The sequence below is a fragment of the Rhamphochromis sp. 'chilingali' genome (genome assembly GCF_963969265.1).
Source record: "Rhamphochromis sp. 'chilingali' genome assembly, chromosome: 16".
Classification (NCBI taxonomy): Eukaryota; Metazoa; Chordata; class Actinopteri; order Cichliformes; family Cichlidae; genus Rhamphochromis; species Rhamphochromis sp. 'chilingali'.
In genome coordinates this window covers 27,028,125-27,043,519 of record NC_137943.1, presented here as the reverse complement: position 1 = coordinate 27,043,519, position 15,395 = coordinate 27,028,125, and the positions used below count along the sequence as shown (strand labels likewise).

The following is a 15,395-nucleotide window of genomic DNA, read 5'->3' as shown; positions in this document are numbered from 1 at the left end:
TGTTAAATATGTCAGATGTTCCTTTGATTGTTTTCTGTCAATAAAGGAGCCTCTGGGTGTCTCTGTTTATGAAGTAAATACAGGCCTAAGGGCTGAGGCTCAGAGCCATGCTGCACATTACAATAATGCCACCTAGTGTCAGGAATTGAGATTAGTTCTTTTTTAGCGTGGATATATATATATTTTTAAAATCTCCTAGTAAAACAAAAATCAGTGCAAATAAAAATGTAAACACTGTGAGACTCGGATTCAGGCTGGGAATGGGGAAGTCCACAGTGATTGCTGATCCAGGCTCCAGTGGAGGATACATGGCCTCATAAATGTCCACTCAGAGGTGAGCAAACAGAACCAGTGTCCAAAGCAGGGCTGGAAAAGAAGAGTCTGATTTACAGTGAGGAGCTGTAACTATGTGAAAAACAAACAAGTGAGCTAAGCACAGCAACCAGTTACAAAGGACGGAGACTGGAGGGATGGACACCTCTGACAGCTCTGATGTTTAGACTGTTGCTATCACAGTCACCAGTAAATAACACAGTCTACGCACCTAGCGGCCTCTGCTGAGCAATCAATCTGTGTGCGCTCTGTTTGATTTTCTGTGGCAGGATGCTGAGATAGCAGGTCCAAAGTACTTATTTGTGTTACATCAGAAAAAGGCATGTCGACAGAAAAAGTGTGCAGTGCATTTTCACTTAAATATTGCTTTCTACTTTACATATGTAAGTAAACCTTATTTGAAAAGAAAAGGCACATACAGCAGTCAGAATAGTATTACATATAGCTTAAAACGCCACATTTTTTATTATGTGAGAACAAATGATTAAAAAACAACAGCAGATTTGTGCAATTGTGCAACAACATTTGCATGTTAAATTTTTGCATGTTAAAATTTAACATGCAAGTTTTTTAAAACGTAATTCAGCCTTACGGATAACTAGACGAAGCAAGTCAATAACAGTAATAAATACATCATCAAACAGTAAAACTGACACAGCTGATATAATCCTCTCAAATACGCACATAAAATGGATACATTTATAAAACAGATGGCAGTCTTGATCATAAAATAAATCCTCAATTCTAAATATTTAGAAGTCATATAAAGAGCTATTCCCCTGCAGAGATTACAATCCAATATGAGCTGTAATGACGTCATTATGTAACATTATACACGATTATTATAAAGTCTGCTCTTATAAAAAATGCATTCCTGAGTGTGATAAATCATACATAGTTTAGAAGAAGCTGCAGTCCAATTGTTTGCGTACAAGTTTCATTAAAAATCTAAATTTATATAGATTATCCATCCATCTATCCTCTTTCACGTCTCCACTTCAGGGTCAGGGGGGGACTGGAGCTGGCACGGGGTGAGAGGCGGGGTACACCCTGGACAGGTCATCCGTCTGTCACAGGGCTAACACAGAGAGACAGACAACCATTCACACTCAAAGTCACACCTATGGGCCATTTAGAGTCACCAGTTAACCTAACCCACTAACTTCACGTTTTTGGACTTGCAAACTCCACATAGAAAGGCCTCGGACAGATGCTGGATTCAGACTTTCTTGTTGTGAGCTAACAGTGCTAAACACCATGACACCTTGCTGCCCTATACAGGTATATGTATAATTTGTATATAAATAAAATATATTTTTTAAGCCCAACTGCCTCTGACATGTAATAATTTAGTGTTTCTGTTTGCTTAATGTGATACAACACTAGATTTTTTTTGTCTTTTGTTTTGTTTTTTGCTTTTGTGTATCATTAATTATTATTTATCTTTTTTTTTAGAATAAATGACAGCTGTAAGAATAATTTAACTTTTTAAAAATATTTAAGTCAGCTCAGCACTAACAGGAGGAATTAACACAATAATTATTAACACTTTTGTGTTGACTGAGAACCTTATAGATTATAACTTTTACTGGAAGGTTTTACTGAATAATAACTTGATTGCTGATCACTCAAACCAGTTATGTGAGCTTAAAAAGAGATGTTTTCATGCAGTCTGTAACCGTAGGTGTGTTTCACTTAGGCTGCAGGTTCCCAAGTAATAAAACTAAGGTGTTAATTTATGACAGCGCCACAGAGAGCTTTAAATTCAGGCCCAGAGGAAGAAACTTTTTTCTCAGGACAACAGGATTCAGCACAGGTGGAGGTAGGACAGGTCTTAAAAAGTCTTTTATGTATATGTAATTATTAAACATACATTTAAATGCCTTTTAATGCTTTTCAGGGATTTGGTGCTTAAACATGACAGTTTCCTACAGTCTTGAGGTGGCCAATGCCAGGTTTGCTGGCTTTTCCAGGCTCCTGTTCAGGTGGAAGGGAAGCATCTACAGGCTGCTCTACAAGGAGTTACTGGTGTTTTGTAGTGTTTATTTGTTTTTCAGTTTGTTTTACAGGTAAATTCACATTTTCATACCGCTCTTACTCTTACCTAGCTTTGCTTGTTTGTCTCGCAGTGACAATTTTAATTTGCTCCACAGGTTTCTCCTCACACGGAGGCAGCAGGATCTGTTTGAGCGTATCGCCCTTTACTGTGATCAGTTCACCAACACCAACTACATCCCTGTTTTGTTTGTGCTTGGTAAGAATGAATCATACAGCAGTTAAAGAACTAAAAAAAAATCATATGCATGAACTTTCTCTCTTTTTTTTGTTTTATTCTAGGTTTCTATGTGACCTTGGCCTTTAATAGGTGGTGGGGTCAGTACACCAGCTTCCCACTGCCTGACAACCTGATGATGGTGGTGTCTGGGAACGTCCACGGGACTGATGAGAAGGGCCGTCTGCTGAGACGAACCCTCATGAGATATGCCAATTTATCTTCAGTCCTTATTCTCCGCTCCATTAGCACAAGAGTTCACAAGCGGTTCCCAACTTTGGACCACATTGTGGAGGCTGGTGAGAGCAACAGTTCTTAATCAAAAGTCGAGTTAATTTTAAAAATCTCAAATGTACCTTTTGCACCATATTCAACCATATAATAATTGCTGAATGTACCAGTAAGAAAGACAGAGTGCTTCCAATATAGACAATACTGAGGAAAAAATAAAGGGCTCATTACTCAAGACTTCTTCCTTTTGTACTTCTCACAGGCATCTTTTTACTTCACCAAATCTTAGTTATAAGTTACAAAATAATGCTGAAATAAGTTTTTTCTACACATCAAATACTTATAAACACACAGAAATATATATTTTTAGCACTAAAACAGGGAAGAGTTCAGCCAAGAGAATTGTTTTTATAGGTCACAATATACCACTGTACACCTCACAGGGATAAGGAGTTTGTCCATTTAGTAAAAATGTGTGATTAAGATTGAGTTGGGCAGTGGGGCTTTTGGGATACAAGTATTTTGTCAGTTACAACGGGGGAAAAAATGGGAAAAAAAAAGAACAGCCATCATGATTCTCAGTCTTGTTTAGTTTAACTAACAGACCAAAACTCAAACACATTTACTTCATTGTATTTTAAAGTGAATAAAATCCTAATACTAACATTTCAGTGTTATGCAGTTCAGTTTATTGCAGTCACTTTAATTGCTGTCAGTAATTTAATGGTTTCATATATCATGTTAACTAAGTGTGTCTAATACGTGGGCAGGATTTATGACCTTGGAGGAGCTGAAAAAGTTTGAGTCACTGCACTCTGACTTCAACAAGTACTGGATGCCTCTGACGTGGTTTTCAAACCTGGCGTCCAGAGCGAGAGAGGAGGGCCGAGTGAGGGACGACATAGCTCTGAGGCTGCTGATGGATGTGAGGAGTTTACTAAAGAATGCAACAAGAGCAGACCTACACATTTTCTATGACTTACAAATAATCTATGGCTCTAAAGTGTGCGTAAACTCCACTGCTGTACTACATCTGCAGGAACTCAATAACTACAGAGCAAAGTGCAGTCTGCTGTTCCACTACGACTGGATAAGCATCCCTCTGGTCTACACTCAGGTACGATCAGCCAATGAAATATGAGCCATTCATTTAAGTGCTGTACATCACTATAGACTTGATTCATAACTAAATACATTCAAAGATTTTTATATCTAGAACATATTAAGGAATTATCAAATAAAACTTGGATTCTTTTTAGATTTTTTTATAGATTAAACCAACCATCAGCATGTAATGTTGCTGTTGTCCTGAATCATATTAGTGGTGCACATGGATATGCTTCTTTAACTCATGACCAGTTCAGGTTTTTTGCCTAGATCATTACATAAAATGTGTTTTTTTTACATGACAAAACCTTTCTGCTGTTTCTTTTCAACAACATATGTGCTTGTCAGATTTCATCAATTTCATATAAATCACCAGATGATTCTACCTTCTGAGACACAACTGTACTTAGCAACCCCTAATTTTCTATCTCATTGTTTTTTTTTTTCTGTGTAGGTAGTAACTATTGCAGTTTACTCATTTTTTGGCTTCTGTGTGATTGGCCGACAATTCCTGAATCCCGAGAAAGGTTACAAGGACCACAGACTGGACTTGTACGTCCCTGTTTTTACCCTGCTGCAGTTCTTCTTTTACACTGGCTGGCTCAAGGTAACACAGCACCATCATGTATAAGTGCACACTTCCATTCCAGGCTCTATAATATAGTCTTATCATATTTCAGAGGGAAATATGTACTTTTTATTTTTTGTGACAGTTTTAACATTGTGGTTTTGTATGATTTTACTTTAAAAAAAAAAAACATCCAATAAGCTCATAAAATACACCTTATGAGCATAAATTGGTTGTTCACAGCAGTTGAAAAGTAAAAAAAATAACAATGATGTGATGCTGAGGTCTTTGTTGCTGCTGTTCTAAAAAGAGATTTCCTATCAAGATTGTCTTTTGGTTTTACTTGAATAACTAATACAACTACGCCAAGCTTATGTATGCGAACTTTCTTTGTTCAACTCATAAACCCTCTAAGTTATCTGGTGACCAATTGGAGGCCCCTGACCCATCAGTTGGGAACAGTAGACTGAGATGTTTACTGAATATCACAGCTGCATGGAGAAAGGCATGCTGAAGCACTGACGCATGCAGTTTTTTTTCCCACTGTTTGCTTGTCCAGTTTCTGTTTCTGTTTTGTAGGTGGGAGAGCTGATCATCAATCCATTTGGCGAAGATGATGATGACTTTGAAACGAACCAGTTGATTGACAGAAACTTTCAGGTTTTCCCCTTCAGACATTCCCCCTAATTATGACTACTAGAAACCTAGAATGAGATGTTAAATCTCTTTCTTTCTCCCGCAGGTGTCAATGCTGGCTGTGGACGACATGTACCAGAATCTGGCTCCAATGGTGAAGGACAAACACTGGATGCAGAGACACTTCTCCATCCCTTACACTCTGTCGACAGCAGCGGAGAGCCTCAGACCAGCATTCAAAGGCTCCACTTATGACATGAGGTAAAGTGAGAGGGATGGAATTTAAGATATATGAGTATATCCATCCATTCATCCATCCATCCACCCTACCCGAACCTTATGGGGTTCGGGTAGCGGGGGCAGCGGCCTGAGCAGAGAAGCCCAGACTTCCCTCACCCAAGCCACCTCTTTCATCTTGTTATGTTATGTTATATATGTGTGTGTGTATTTTATTCAAAATGTAAATATTTGTGAACTCTATTTATAAGTAGAACTGGAATTATATATCAATCCTTCTATGATTATCTTGATTTTTCTTTTTTTTTTTGTAGCTTGTCAAAAATCTTTTTCATTTTTTATAAAAATTTTAATCCATATGATAATGATAATATAATATAATAATAATGATAATATTACATAATGATAATGGGAATATATCATAATTTTCAGTTACAATTTTGAAAATGTAAGTATATTTTTATACTTAAAATTTATTTAACACTTCCATTCTGGACAGTTTGTTGTAATAGCTTGATTTTACATTCCTAAATAAATCACAACCACTGCCATCTTTGGGTTTAAAGTATCTTCCATGTTTTCAGGATGAGTGCTGAAGATCTAGAGATTCACCAGCCTGGAGGCACTCCTATGAACAAACAGCATTTGCACCTTCAGGGCTCTGTGAGTGATGGGCTCAACAGCCTTCTGCAGTGGGGTAAAGGCATCCTGCGCAGTGGGAGCCTCTCTTCTCTGAAGGAAGTCTCGTCAAACCCAAACGAGGCAGACGGGGATGATGAAAGGGAAATAGATGTGATCACTCACAAAGAACAAGAAAGGGGACTAATTAAAGTTTTAATTGAACACAACTAATTGATACTTGCTGTCATGTTTTTGAAAACGTTTATTGTAAACATGACAAAAAAATGTTTGAAAACATTTTTTGGGGAGGTGGAAATGTGACATTGAAAGGTCTCGCTTGTTTTAAACTGTGAACTACAATAAGATTTCATCCTTTTCAGATTTTATTTGTAGACATTTTTGGAAATTAAGCACAAAACTAATTATTTATTTAATTATTAACTATTAGATCTCCTGTTTGCTTAGTACTGTGTCAGAGACCCATTTTATCCTATCTGTCAGAAATCTATGTATTATGAGAAAAAAATGTCTGATATTCTTGAGTAAATAAAATTCCAGATGAAAAATATGTTATTATTATCATTATTGTGCAATTTACTTTAAGTGGCTAAAAACTCTTTGGAGGGAGCTAAAGTGTTTCAAAGCAGAAAACACTGTGACTGAAAACACTGTAAAACCCTGATGACTGTAAGTCTTTCATAAATGAAAACTTTATCGGTATAATGAAAATTATGAATGTTTATGATTGTTGAATATACTGAAATAGGTTTGTCTTCCACACAGGCTCTGTAAGATGTGATTAATGCTATTAAAAAGGTGTATTTAACTCAATCCATAGTAAACCTTTGATTGTGAAAGCCTTGGAGGTCTGAAGCCTTTGTTCAGTAAGTAATCCTCCCTTGCTATAACTGTATTTACATAAATCCACGTGATTTCCCTTAACAACAACAACACTAACAATAATGATATTAAAGTTGCAGTTTATTCTTTACACTTAGATCACACTAATGTATTTAATCGTATCTGACACGAGTTTTTATGAGTTTTTATAAAAACATATTAATCAATGAATTTCGCAAAAATCCCGGCTGTAGCAAATACCAATTAAAACTCATCCATGCAGATTTTTTTTAATTTCTTTTTTTTAAAAGTTGTTTTGGAAGGTTGGATAAACAGTCAGGGTTCGAAAAATGTGAACTTTCTGGCAATTATTTTCGGAGTTCAGCCTTCAAAAGTTAAGAAAATTAAATACTCGACTGAGAAGCTTTTATTTTGTAAAGGAAACAGCGACGGAAGGCCGGAAGGATCAGAAGAGTCTTTGCTCTTCCGTGTTGTCAGAAAACCATAGAATCTGTAACAGGGTGCGGGACACTTGTCAGCAGGTACGTTGGTATCTACTGTTTTTAAGAATTGACCACACTTCTTACTCCGTGAAATGTTCATGTCCCGTGAAGTTTTGTTAAATATGAGCCTAGCTGGCCGCCAGGGTTGTTGATGACAGCTGCGGTGAGGGATGGACTCGTTTACTGAACACCCTGGTAGCATGCTAATGTTAGCGCTCTCACTTTTACCTAATGGGAGGAGGTGATATTTGTGTCAGGGAACTTTGCCTGCTGATTAGCGAATTCCTAGCATTTCAAACAGTGTTCAGATTTTATTAGGAGAGCTAGGAGCCAGTTTAATTAATCGATATTTTAAACGAAGCCAAAGTTTCTAAAGAAAGTTGGGTTTTGTTTGGTTTGACAGGAGCATCCCTGCGCAGCCACGCAGGAAAACAAAAGCGGTGTAATGTCAGCCGATGAGCTCCTGCTACTGCTGAGCTACTGACTGCCACCTTCACGATGGGCGACAACCCTCACCTGCTGCTCGGCAGGATCCGCTTCCTGAACAGGTGCATCGAAACTTTCAGGAGGAGCGAACCGGTGCCCGAGTGTCTGTGTTATGTCCCCAAAGAAGTGTGCTACAAAATCTGCAAGGATTCATCTTCCAGCTCATCCGCTTCCTCCTCCGGTGCCTCTGCGGGAGGCTCCACCGTGGGAAAAACCATAGTCTCTGTCTTCGAAAGCCCCCATCAGACTGCCCACAGTAAGAAAGCATGCAAGTACAACATTGAACCAAAGAAAGGGACATGCATCCGGACAACAGGGGAGGAGTACTGTAATAGCCAGGGCCTTTGGGTCAAAATGAATAAGGTAAGACGCTGTTACTTCCCCTTGGATGCAGTGACATCAGTAAAAGTCTTTGTGCTGCTTGAAACAACAATAACCCTTTGTTTACATACACTTTACATACTGTTACAGTGGTGGATGCTCACATTAAATAATGAGGTCCAATAATCCAGTGAGCCTAAAAGCACTCAGACAGTTTCAGACAGTGGATGAACTGAGTGGCTTTGCTAAGGCTCAGTATAACACAGCTCTAAAAGGGTCAAAGAATAAAAGTATTGAGCTGCAAAGTAACATATTAGGTACATAGTAGTGAAATTTGACCCTCTTTACAAATTAAACTCACATTAACTGATTCCAGTTCTTATATCAAATGTTTTTTCTGAATGAAAGGCAAGACTGAAGATTTCAGTTTGTGATATCATATTAGGATCTTCTCATGTCTGCAGTGATTTTCATCCAAAGATATGCATTAGGTTTAACTGGTAATCTCAGAAAAACAGGTGATCTTGTCACTATCAATAAGAGCTCTGTAAAATGATGAATCATGAATATAAGCTCGAGCAACTGAGTTAGAAAGAGAGAGGTTTATATATTTTTGCCACATTTTATTACAGCAAAAATAGATTAATCTTGATTATAATTATTGCAGTGTATATTGCACAATAATGGTGCACATGTCTATTGTGGTTAAAGTTAGAAATAATGGGTTTTGTTACATACAAATAATTCATGTAAGCCAAACACAGGAATTATATTCCTGTGTTTGGCATCAAATAAAACTATTTCAGACAGTTTTTCAGCTCTTGGCTCTGTATGAGGTCATAGAAAGCTGATATCCCTAATGTCATCTCAGACATGCAGCTCCTCATACCTGCTGTTTAAACCCTCTGGTTGCAAAAGGGCAAGCCATTCAGGAAAACAGTTGGCTTAAAGGTAACAAGGGTGGAGTGAAATATGGATTTTTCAGAAAGTGGATGAACTTTGTATACAAGATAAATAAGAATTTTTTATGAGCTGTGACACAAAATTTAAAATATGGAACTCGAAAAGGTATTATAGGTTGATTTGTGTGTTCTCAATTATTGTAAATTTGGTAAGAAAGCAAATGTTGACCAGTTGATCCGTGGCTGTCCCCAGGAGCAGCTGGAGGAGCACCGTCCGGGCCAAGATTTGGAGGAAGGCTGGATCCTCGTGTGTAAACACACCGAGGGAGGCGACAGGCTGGTACCCGTGGAGTCACCAGAGACTGTCACTAGGCAGCAGCAGCTCTTTGGCTACGACCACAAGCCCTGCAACAGGTGGGAACAAGTGGTGGATGTGGAGAATGCACTTTACATTGGCGAGAAACCCAAAATCGCAGAGTGTGATGAGGCTGCCATCCAGAAGCTGAGGTGAGTCCGTCTGTGCAAAGTTAAAATGGAAAGTTGAGTTTTCTGGTGCAGCAGATTTTAAAATGAATGCAATTAATGCTCAGTTGAACTGTTTCAGGTATGTTCCTCCTACTTGGACATATGAATGTGATGAGGACCTCGTGCATTACTTCTACGATCACATAGGAAAAGAGGACGAGAACTTGGGGAGTGTGAAGCAGTGTGTGACCAGCATCGATGTGTCTTCATGCTCGGTGAGCAAAATTAAGCCCTCGTCACAAATGAAACTCGCATCGACTGACTTTAAATCTCATTTCAAACAGTCTAAATCTTTCTAAGTATAAAAAAAAGAAAATGAGGATTGTAGTTTGTGATGTCATGTTAAGGTAAATAGAATACTAGTAACTAGTCCGTAAGGTTTGTTTTCTTTTCTTTTTAACGTTGGCAAAACATGGATTGGCGTTCTCGGTGGAGTTACATTGGACCTCTTTCCTGATGACATCAAAAATGCAGTGAAAGGAAACTAGATTGATCTGAGAAGTTTTTATGACTTTAATTTGACCCAGTGACCATCATGATAGACAGTCTAGTATAACATGCATGTAATTATTTGTGGGTATGACAAATATGTATGTATTTATGAATTTAAAATGGGTTTGTTTATGAATTCAGTCCATTCATCAAACCTTGATATTTGCTTACAGGAAGATCCCAGCGGGGGGGCGAGTTGCCTGACAGATGGCGATGTTGAAACTTACTGGGAGAGCGACGGCATGCAGGGCCAACACTGGATCCGCCTGCACATGAAGAAAGGCACTGTGGTCAAGTAAGGAAACACAAAAATTGAGTAATAGTAAAGAATAGTAAAAATAAAGTCAAAGGCTTGGACAGTGCAGTGACTATGACAACAAGATCATTAAGATAAACTGTAATGTAAACTGTGCCACATGCAGTTTTTTGCCTTGTGGTGTAATGTATATATTAATATTAGTATATATAATGGTATGAATATAATGTTTTTGGGTTCTAAAGTAAGAAGTTTGACAACAACTGATCTGGGTATTATACCCAAATTTTGCACTATCCCTATGATGGTGTAATCATCACGTAGAGTTGCTATATTAGACATTTAAAAATGTGAAGCACTTTATGTCTCTTTTTGTTTCACTGATAAGCTGCTGAGGTCTCAATATTTTATTTATTGCCTGTTTTGTTTACTAGTAAGCTGATACTGACTGTGGACTCAACGGATGATAACTACATGCCCAAAAGAGTCACAGTGTTTGGAGGAGAAGGAGACAACCTAAAGAAGCTAAGTGACGTCACCATAGATGAGTAAGTTTTGTCAAACGAGATTATTGCTACAGTTTGCAATTTAACAAAAAAAAAAGTTCAAAAATGAATGCATACTGATTACAGTTTATATTCTACATTTATGTACTTTTACTTTTATGTTTCTAGTAATCTGATAGGAGAAGTGTGTGTGCTTGAGGATATGACTTCCCATTTACCAGTTATAGAAATTCGGATCGAGGAATGTAGAGGTCAGAATTTTTATGTTTTTGTGTCAAACTAGCTGATTTCTGTTTGAATGCTTTTGCAGGAGCTTTTGCACTGAACATAAAGCAACGCTTTTTTCCTCATTTTGGCTTTTACAGAGGATGGAATAGATGTGCGGATCCGAGGCTTGAAGATTAAGTCGTCCTGTGAGAGGGATCTGGGTCTGAACGCTGATGTTTTCCAGTCCTCTAACCTCGTCCGCTACCCACGTCTGCAGGGCACCCCACCAGATATCCTGTACCGCAGAGCGTTAGTTATCCAGAGGTATGTCAGCGAACATTGTGCCCCATGTACTTTTTACAGAACTAAATATTTGTCTTCGGGCTTGGAAAAAATATCCTTCTTCAACTTCTCAGGTCTTTACCCTCAAGATAAAGTGTTCTGATTGTCCATGTTATCTGTAAACAGAAGGTGTTTCCAGTTTGTGTCTCTTTCTGTCTGCAGGTTTATCAATCTTTTGGACAGCGCGCTCCCGCACCTAGTGCCAGCCTGGGATTACAGCCTGGGTACCTTCAACCAGATCAAAGTGAGCCGTCCTAAAGCTTTTAACATGTCATTTATGATCTGTGCACAACAGCAAGCATTTTTTATGTGTTTCTTTATAACATGTGTCTTTTGGTGCCCATTAGAGCATAAAGCAGTTCTTGCTGCTGTCCAAGCGCCGCTCAGCCCTCATCACTCAGTGCCTGAAAGACTCGGAGACCAGTAAGCCAAACTTCATGCCTCGACTCTACATTAACCGACGTCTGGCCATGGAGCACAGGGACAACTCATCTCTGGACCCAACCTGCAAGAACGCCGTCTTCAACCAGGTAGGGACCAGAAGGAAGCCTAAAATTCAATGTGTAGAGAAGATGTGCAATAATTCAGATGCTTTATTTTTCCTCTTGCAGGTGTATGAGGGTCTCAAGCCGTCAGACAAGTTTGAGAAAACTTTAGATTACAGGTGTGCATTTTATCAGCCTCTTGTGTCCAATATTTAGGACTTTTATAACTCGAGGATTAAAATCTGAATCTCCAGTGTGCCTTTTTGATCCTTCAGGTGGCCCGCTCGTTATGACCAGTGGTGGGAATGCAAGTTCATTGCAGAGGGAATTATCGACCAAGGAGGTGGATTTCGAGATAGCCTCGCAGACATGTCGGAGGAGCTTTGCCCCAGCTCGTCCGAGTGTCCCATGCCTCTCCCGTTCTTCAGCCGGACATCCAATCAGGTAGTCACTATCCCATTGCCGCCTATCATCAGAATGGATATCACTGTTGTTCTAAAAGTGTCTTTTGCTCATCTGTCAGGGCGACTTTGAGGCTAGAGATTATTACGTTCCCACCCCTTCCTGTAAAGAGTTCCACAAATACGAGTGGATCGGTCAGCTGATGGGTGCTGCTCTCAGAGGGAAAGATTTCTTGGTGAGTCTTTTGTAGGTTGTTTGCAATTTTAGAAATAGTGTAAGAATATTTATTGGGTTTTAACAAAAATGTAATGGTTTTATTAAATTATTGTAACATAGATAATTACCATTGTAAATATTTATTAGTTGTAGATATTTGACTTTTCAGACTTGCTGTGTGTTCACTCCTGCAGGTTTTGGCTCTTCCGGGGCTTGTGTGGAAGCAGCTGATTGGGGAAGCTGTCAGCTGGAGTAAAGACTTTGCTGCAGTAGACTCTGTACTGGTGAGGATATTCAAATCATTACATTTACATGGTGGTGTCATTTAAATGTCAAAGCTTTGAAAGAAGAAAAGTCTCTGCTGACTGTGTTTCATAAAAGTACAAGAATTTATTGTCACTATTTTATAATAATTATTAATTTGCTCCTACAGTTTGTTGATCGATTACATTTGTTTCATGTAGCGTTTTGGGTTTGTTTTTTTCTTTTTGCATTAAAATTAAAATCTAGAAGGAATTAACAGATTGGATGGGTTGTTTTCCTGGTTGCCTCACTGTGAACATGTGTTCAGGTAAACCTTCTGGAGGCCATGGAGAACATGGACCAGGAGACATTTGAGTTCCGATTTGGGGAGGAGCTGGTCTACACCACTCTGCTGACGGATGGCTCAATGGTGGAACTGATCCCCGGTGGCAGTAATGTGTCAGTTCGTTATGAGGACCGCAGTGAGTTTATCCGCCTGGTGCAGAAAGCTCGGATGGAGGAGAGCAAACAGCAGGTGGGCTTCACATAAATTGGAATTACCCGTATTTCTTTTACTCTTTAAGCCAACTCTTTGTAAAATACTCCAGTGATGTTTTAGTGGTTTGTACACGTGTGTTACAGATTGCTGCCATACAGACGGGACTGCTGAAGGTGGTTCCTCAGGCAGTGCTGGACCTGCTCACCTGGCAGGAAGTGGAAAAGAAAATATGTGGAGACCCAGAGATCACTGTGGAAGCTCTGAAGCGACTCAGTGAGTGTCCGGCCTGGATTTAAACTGACTTTGACTATAAGCAGACATTTTTCTGTCGTAATTAAGAAAGTGAAATGGGACCATTTGCAAGTAATTTATCCAAGACACAACTGGAAGTGGATAAATTCAAATAAAATTCTAGCTTAGTTTAAACTAAATCTAATTTTAGCAGTGGTATCTGTTATGTTTTCGAATGAATTGTATTTCATTTTCAGTACACCCGTGTATGCATGTGGTACCTTTTTTCACAAGTGGACTTGGCGTAGCTTTAAAAATACAAAAGAGGTTGACCTCTTGTGGGACTTTTCCCATCTTCGTTTTATCCACGTTCCTTTCAAATCCTCGACCACAAATGAGGTCTGAGATGTTGTTTCTGTTAAGGTACAAGTTAAGGTGAAGTAATAAGATGCAAGTTGTATTAAGTCACAAAATGCTGCAAGTAACCAAACCATTGTAATCTTTTGTTCTCCCCACCAGCACGTTATGAGGACCTGGAACAAAGTGATGTTAGAGTGCAGTACTTATGGGAAGCGCTGACAAACTTCACCAATGGTGAGTTCACTGTTTATTTTTGCCCCATTTTAAAAAGTAGTAAATGGCTCTCACAACATAAACTCTGCACCAATGGCCAAATATAAAAGACAGATAAAGCTTTTGGGTCCGAAAAATGACGCCAATGGAGAAATCCCTTAAATTGCTATTTTTTGTAATGACCAGCAGGGGGCAGATCCTCTGGTGTTAAGAAGAAGACGGGTTGTATAAGATTGAAAAATAAACCTTATCGTGCTTTGTCTATGAGCTCGGTTCACTCTTTCATGGTGAATTTATGGTCTAGGTTCTAGGTTTATATAAAGATGCTAAATTGTATTTGTGTCTGCATTATTCAAGTGCAGATTTTGACCCAGACTGATATTCTTGATTTCTGTCTTCAGAGGATCGCAGCAGGTTTCTGAGGTTTGTAACCGGTCGAAGTCGTCTTCCTGCACCTATCTACGTCTTTCCTGACAAACAAGGGTGAGTTCAAGTGTACGTAGTTATTATTATTTGACTACAATTAGATTTAGATTTGATTGTAATTTGTTTTTTGTTTTTTGTTGTTTGTTTTCTTGATTCAGCTCTGAAACGACTGATGCACTTCCACAGTCCTCCACATGTTCTAGTACCCTTTATCTACCCAACTATCCGAGGTATAACAACCCCATGTGCTTTATGTGCACTGTTATTAATGATGCATTGATGATTTAACAGAAGTTAAATCTCTTAAAGATTATTAAGCAGTTTTTGAAGTTGACAGCACTGTTACATTATTGTCTTGTGTTTCCTCTATTCCTTGTTTTGTCCTGCAGTGCGAAAGTTTGTGAGGAGAAGCTGCGCTATGCTGCGTACAACTGTGTGGCCATTGATACCGACATGAGTCCCTGGGAAGAGTGATCTCCCTACTGTTTCACTGACCGCTGCACACGCCACAACTCAGTCGAATCAAGATATCTTGCCAACTTTTCACCATACCCTCACAACTGCCAAATAACCAATAGCTGTATATAATAAATAACTATATGGAAACATGGACGTGACTCAGTATGGTTTTTATTAACTTTTTATGTGTTCAACTCAGTAAAAGATCAAATTTTTCTTCAAGACTCATTTAACCCAGACAAAACAGGAAGAAGTTATCATGACATGTCATGTTTAAATGTTGCTGGTAATAAAAATGAGTAAACAGTGTTTCTAAACCCAAACTGTTAAAAATGATCAAACAGATAAAGTCATCTGTATAACACACGGTCCAATTAATTACTGTTAATAAAATTTTACATCAGATTTACGCATTATATGTATTTACTCATTCTTAATCTTTATTTTATTATATTTGTATCTGAAAACAACCTATT

At 38.6% G+C, this 15,395-nt stretch overlaps 2 protein-coding genes across 2 annotated transcripts; both read left to right on the top strand.

The window, feature by feature from the left end:
* Positions 1-2,247: 2,247 nt before the first annotated feature.
* On the top strand, positions 2,248-6,236 carry best4 (bestrophin 4; the record flags this gene model as incomplete). The annotated part of the gene is made up of 9 exons (XM_080907691.1): positions 2,248-2,402; positions 2,487-2,587; positions 2,671-2,904; positions 3,607-3,761; positions 3,876-3,953; positions 4,398-4,550; positions 5,091-5,171; positions 5,254-5,408; positions 5,969-6,236. The coding sequence occupies exons 1-9, from the start codon at positions 2,251-2,253 to the stop codon at positions 6,234-6,236; spliced, it is 1,377 nt and encodes a 458-aa protein (XP_080763817.1). The 5' UTR covers positions 2,248-2,250.
* Positions 6,237-7,303: 1,067 nt separating this feature from the next.
* Positions 7,304-15,070, top strand: hectd3 (HECT domain containing 3). The gene is made up of 20 exons (XM_080861236.1): positions 7,304-7,387; positions 7,752-8,197; positions 9,311-9,564; positions 9,662-9,797; positions 10,248-10,369; positions 10,765-10,878; positions 11,005-11,087; positions 11,202-11,367; positions 11,548-11,629; positions 11,733-11,915; positions 11,997-12,049; positions 12,146-12,314; positions 12,394-12,507; positions 12,683-12,772; positions 13,060-13,266; positions 13,374-13,503; positions 13,981-14,055; positions 14,436-14,517; positions 14,619-14,690; positions 14,850-15,070. The coding sequence occupies exons 2-20, from the start codon at positions 7,847-7,849 to the stop codon at positions 14,932-14,934; spliced, it is 2,568 nt and encodes an 855-aa protein (XP_080717362.1). The 5' UTR covers positions 7,304-7,387; positions 7,752-7,846; the 3' UTR covers positions 14,935-15,070.
* The last annotated feature ends 325 nt before the right edge of the window (positions 15,071-15,395 follow it).

Coding starts and splice junctions, on each gene's coding strand:
- hectd3 (XM_080861236.1), top strand. CDS start 7,847: ATGGGCGACAACCCTCACCTGCTGCTCGGCAGGATCCGCTTCCTGAAC. Junction 9,798..10,247: donor TCGATGTGTCTTCATGCTCG/GTGAGCAAAATT, acceptor ATTTGCTTACAG/GAAGATCCCAGCGGGGGGGC. Junction 11,088..11,201: donor TCGGATCGAGGAATGTAGAG/GTCAGAATTTTT, acceptor TGGCTTTTACAG/AGGATGGAATAGATGTGCGG.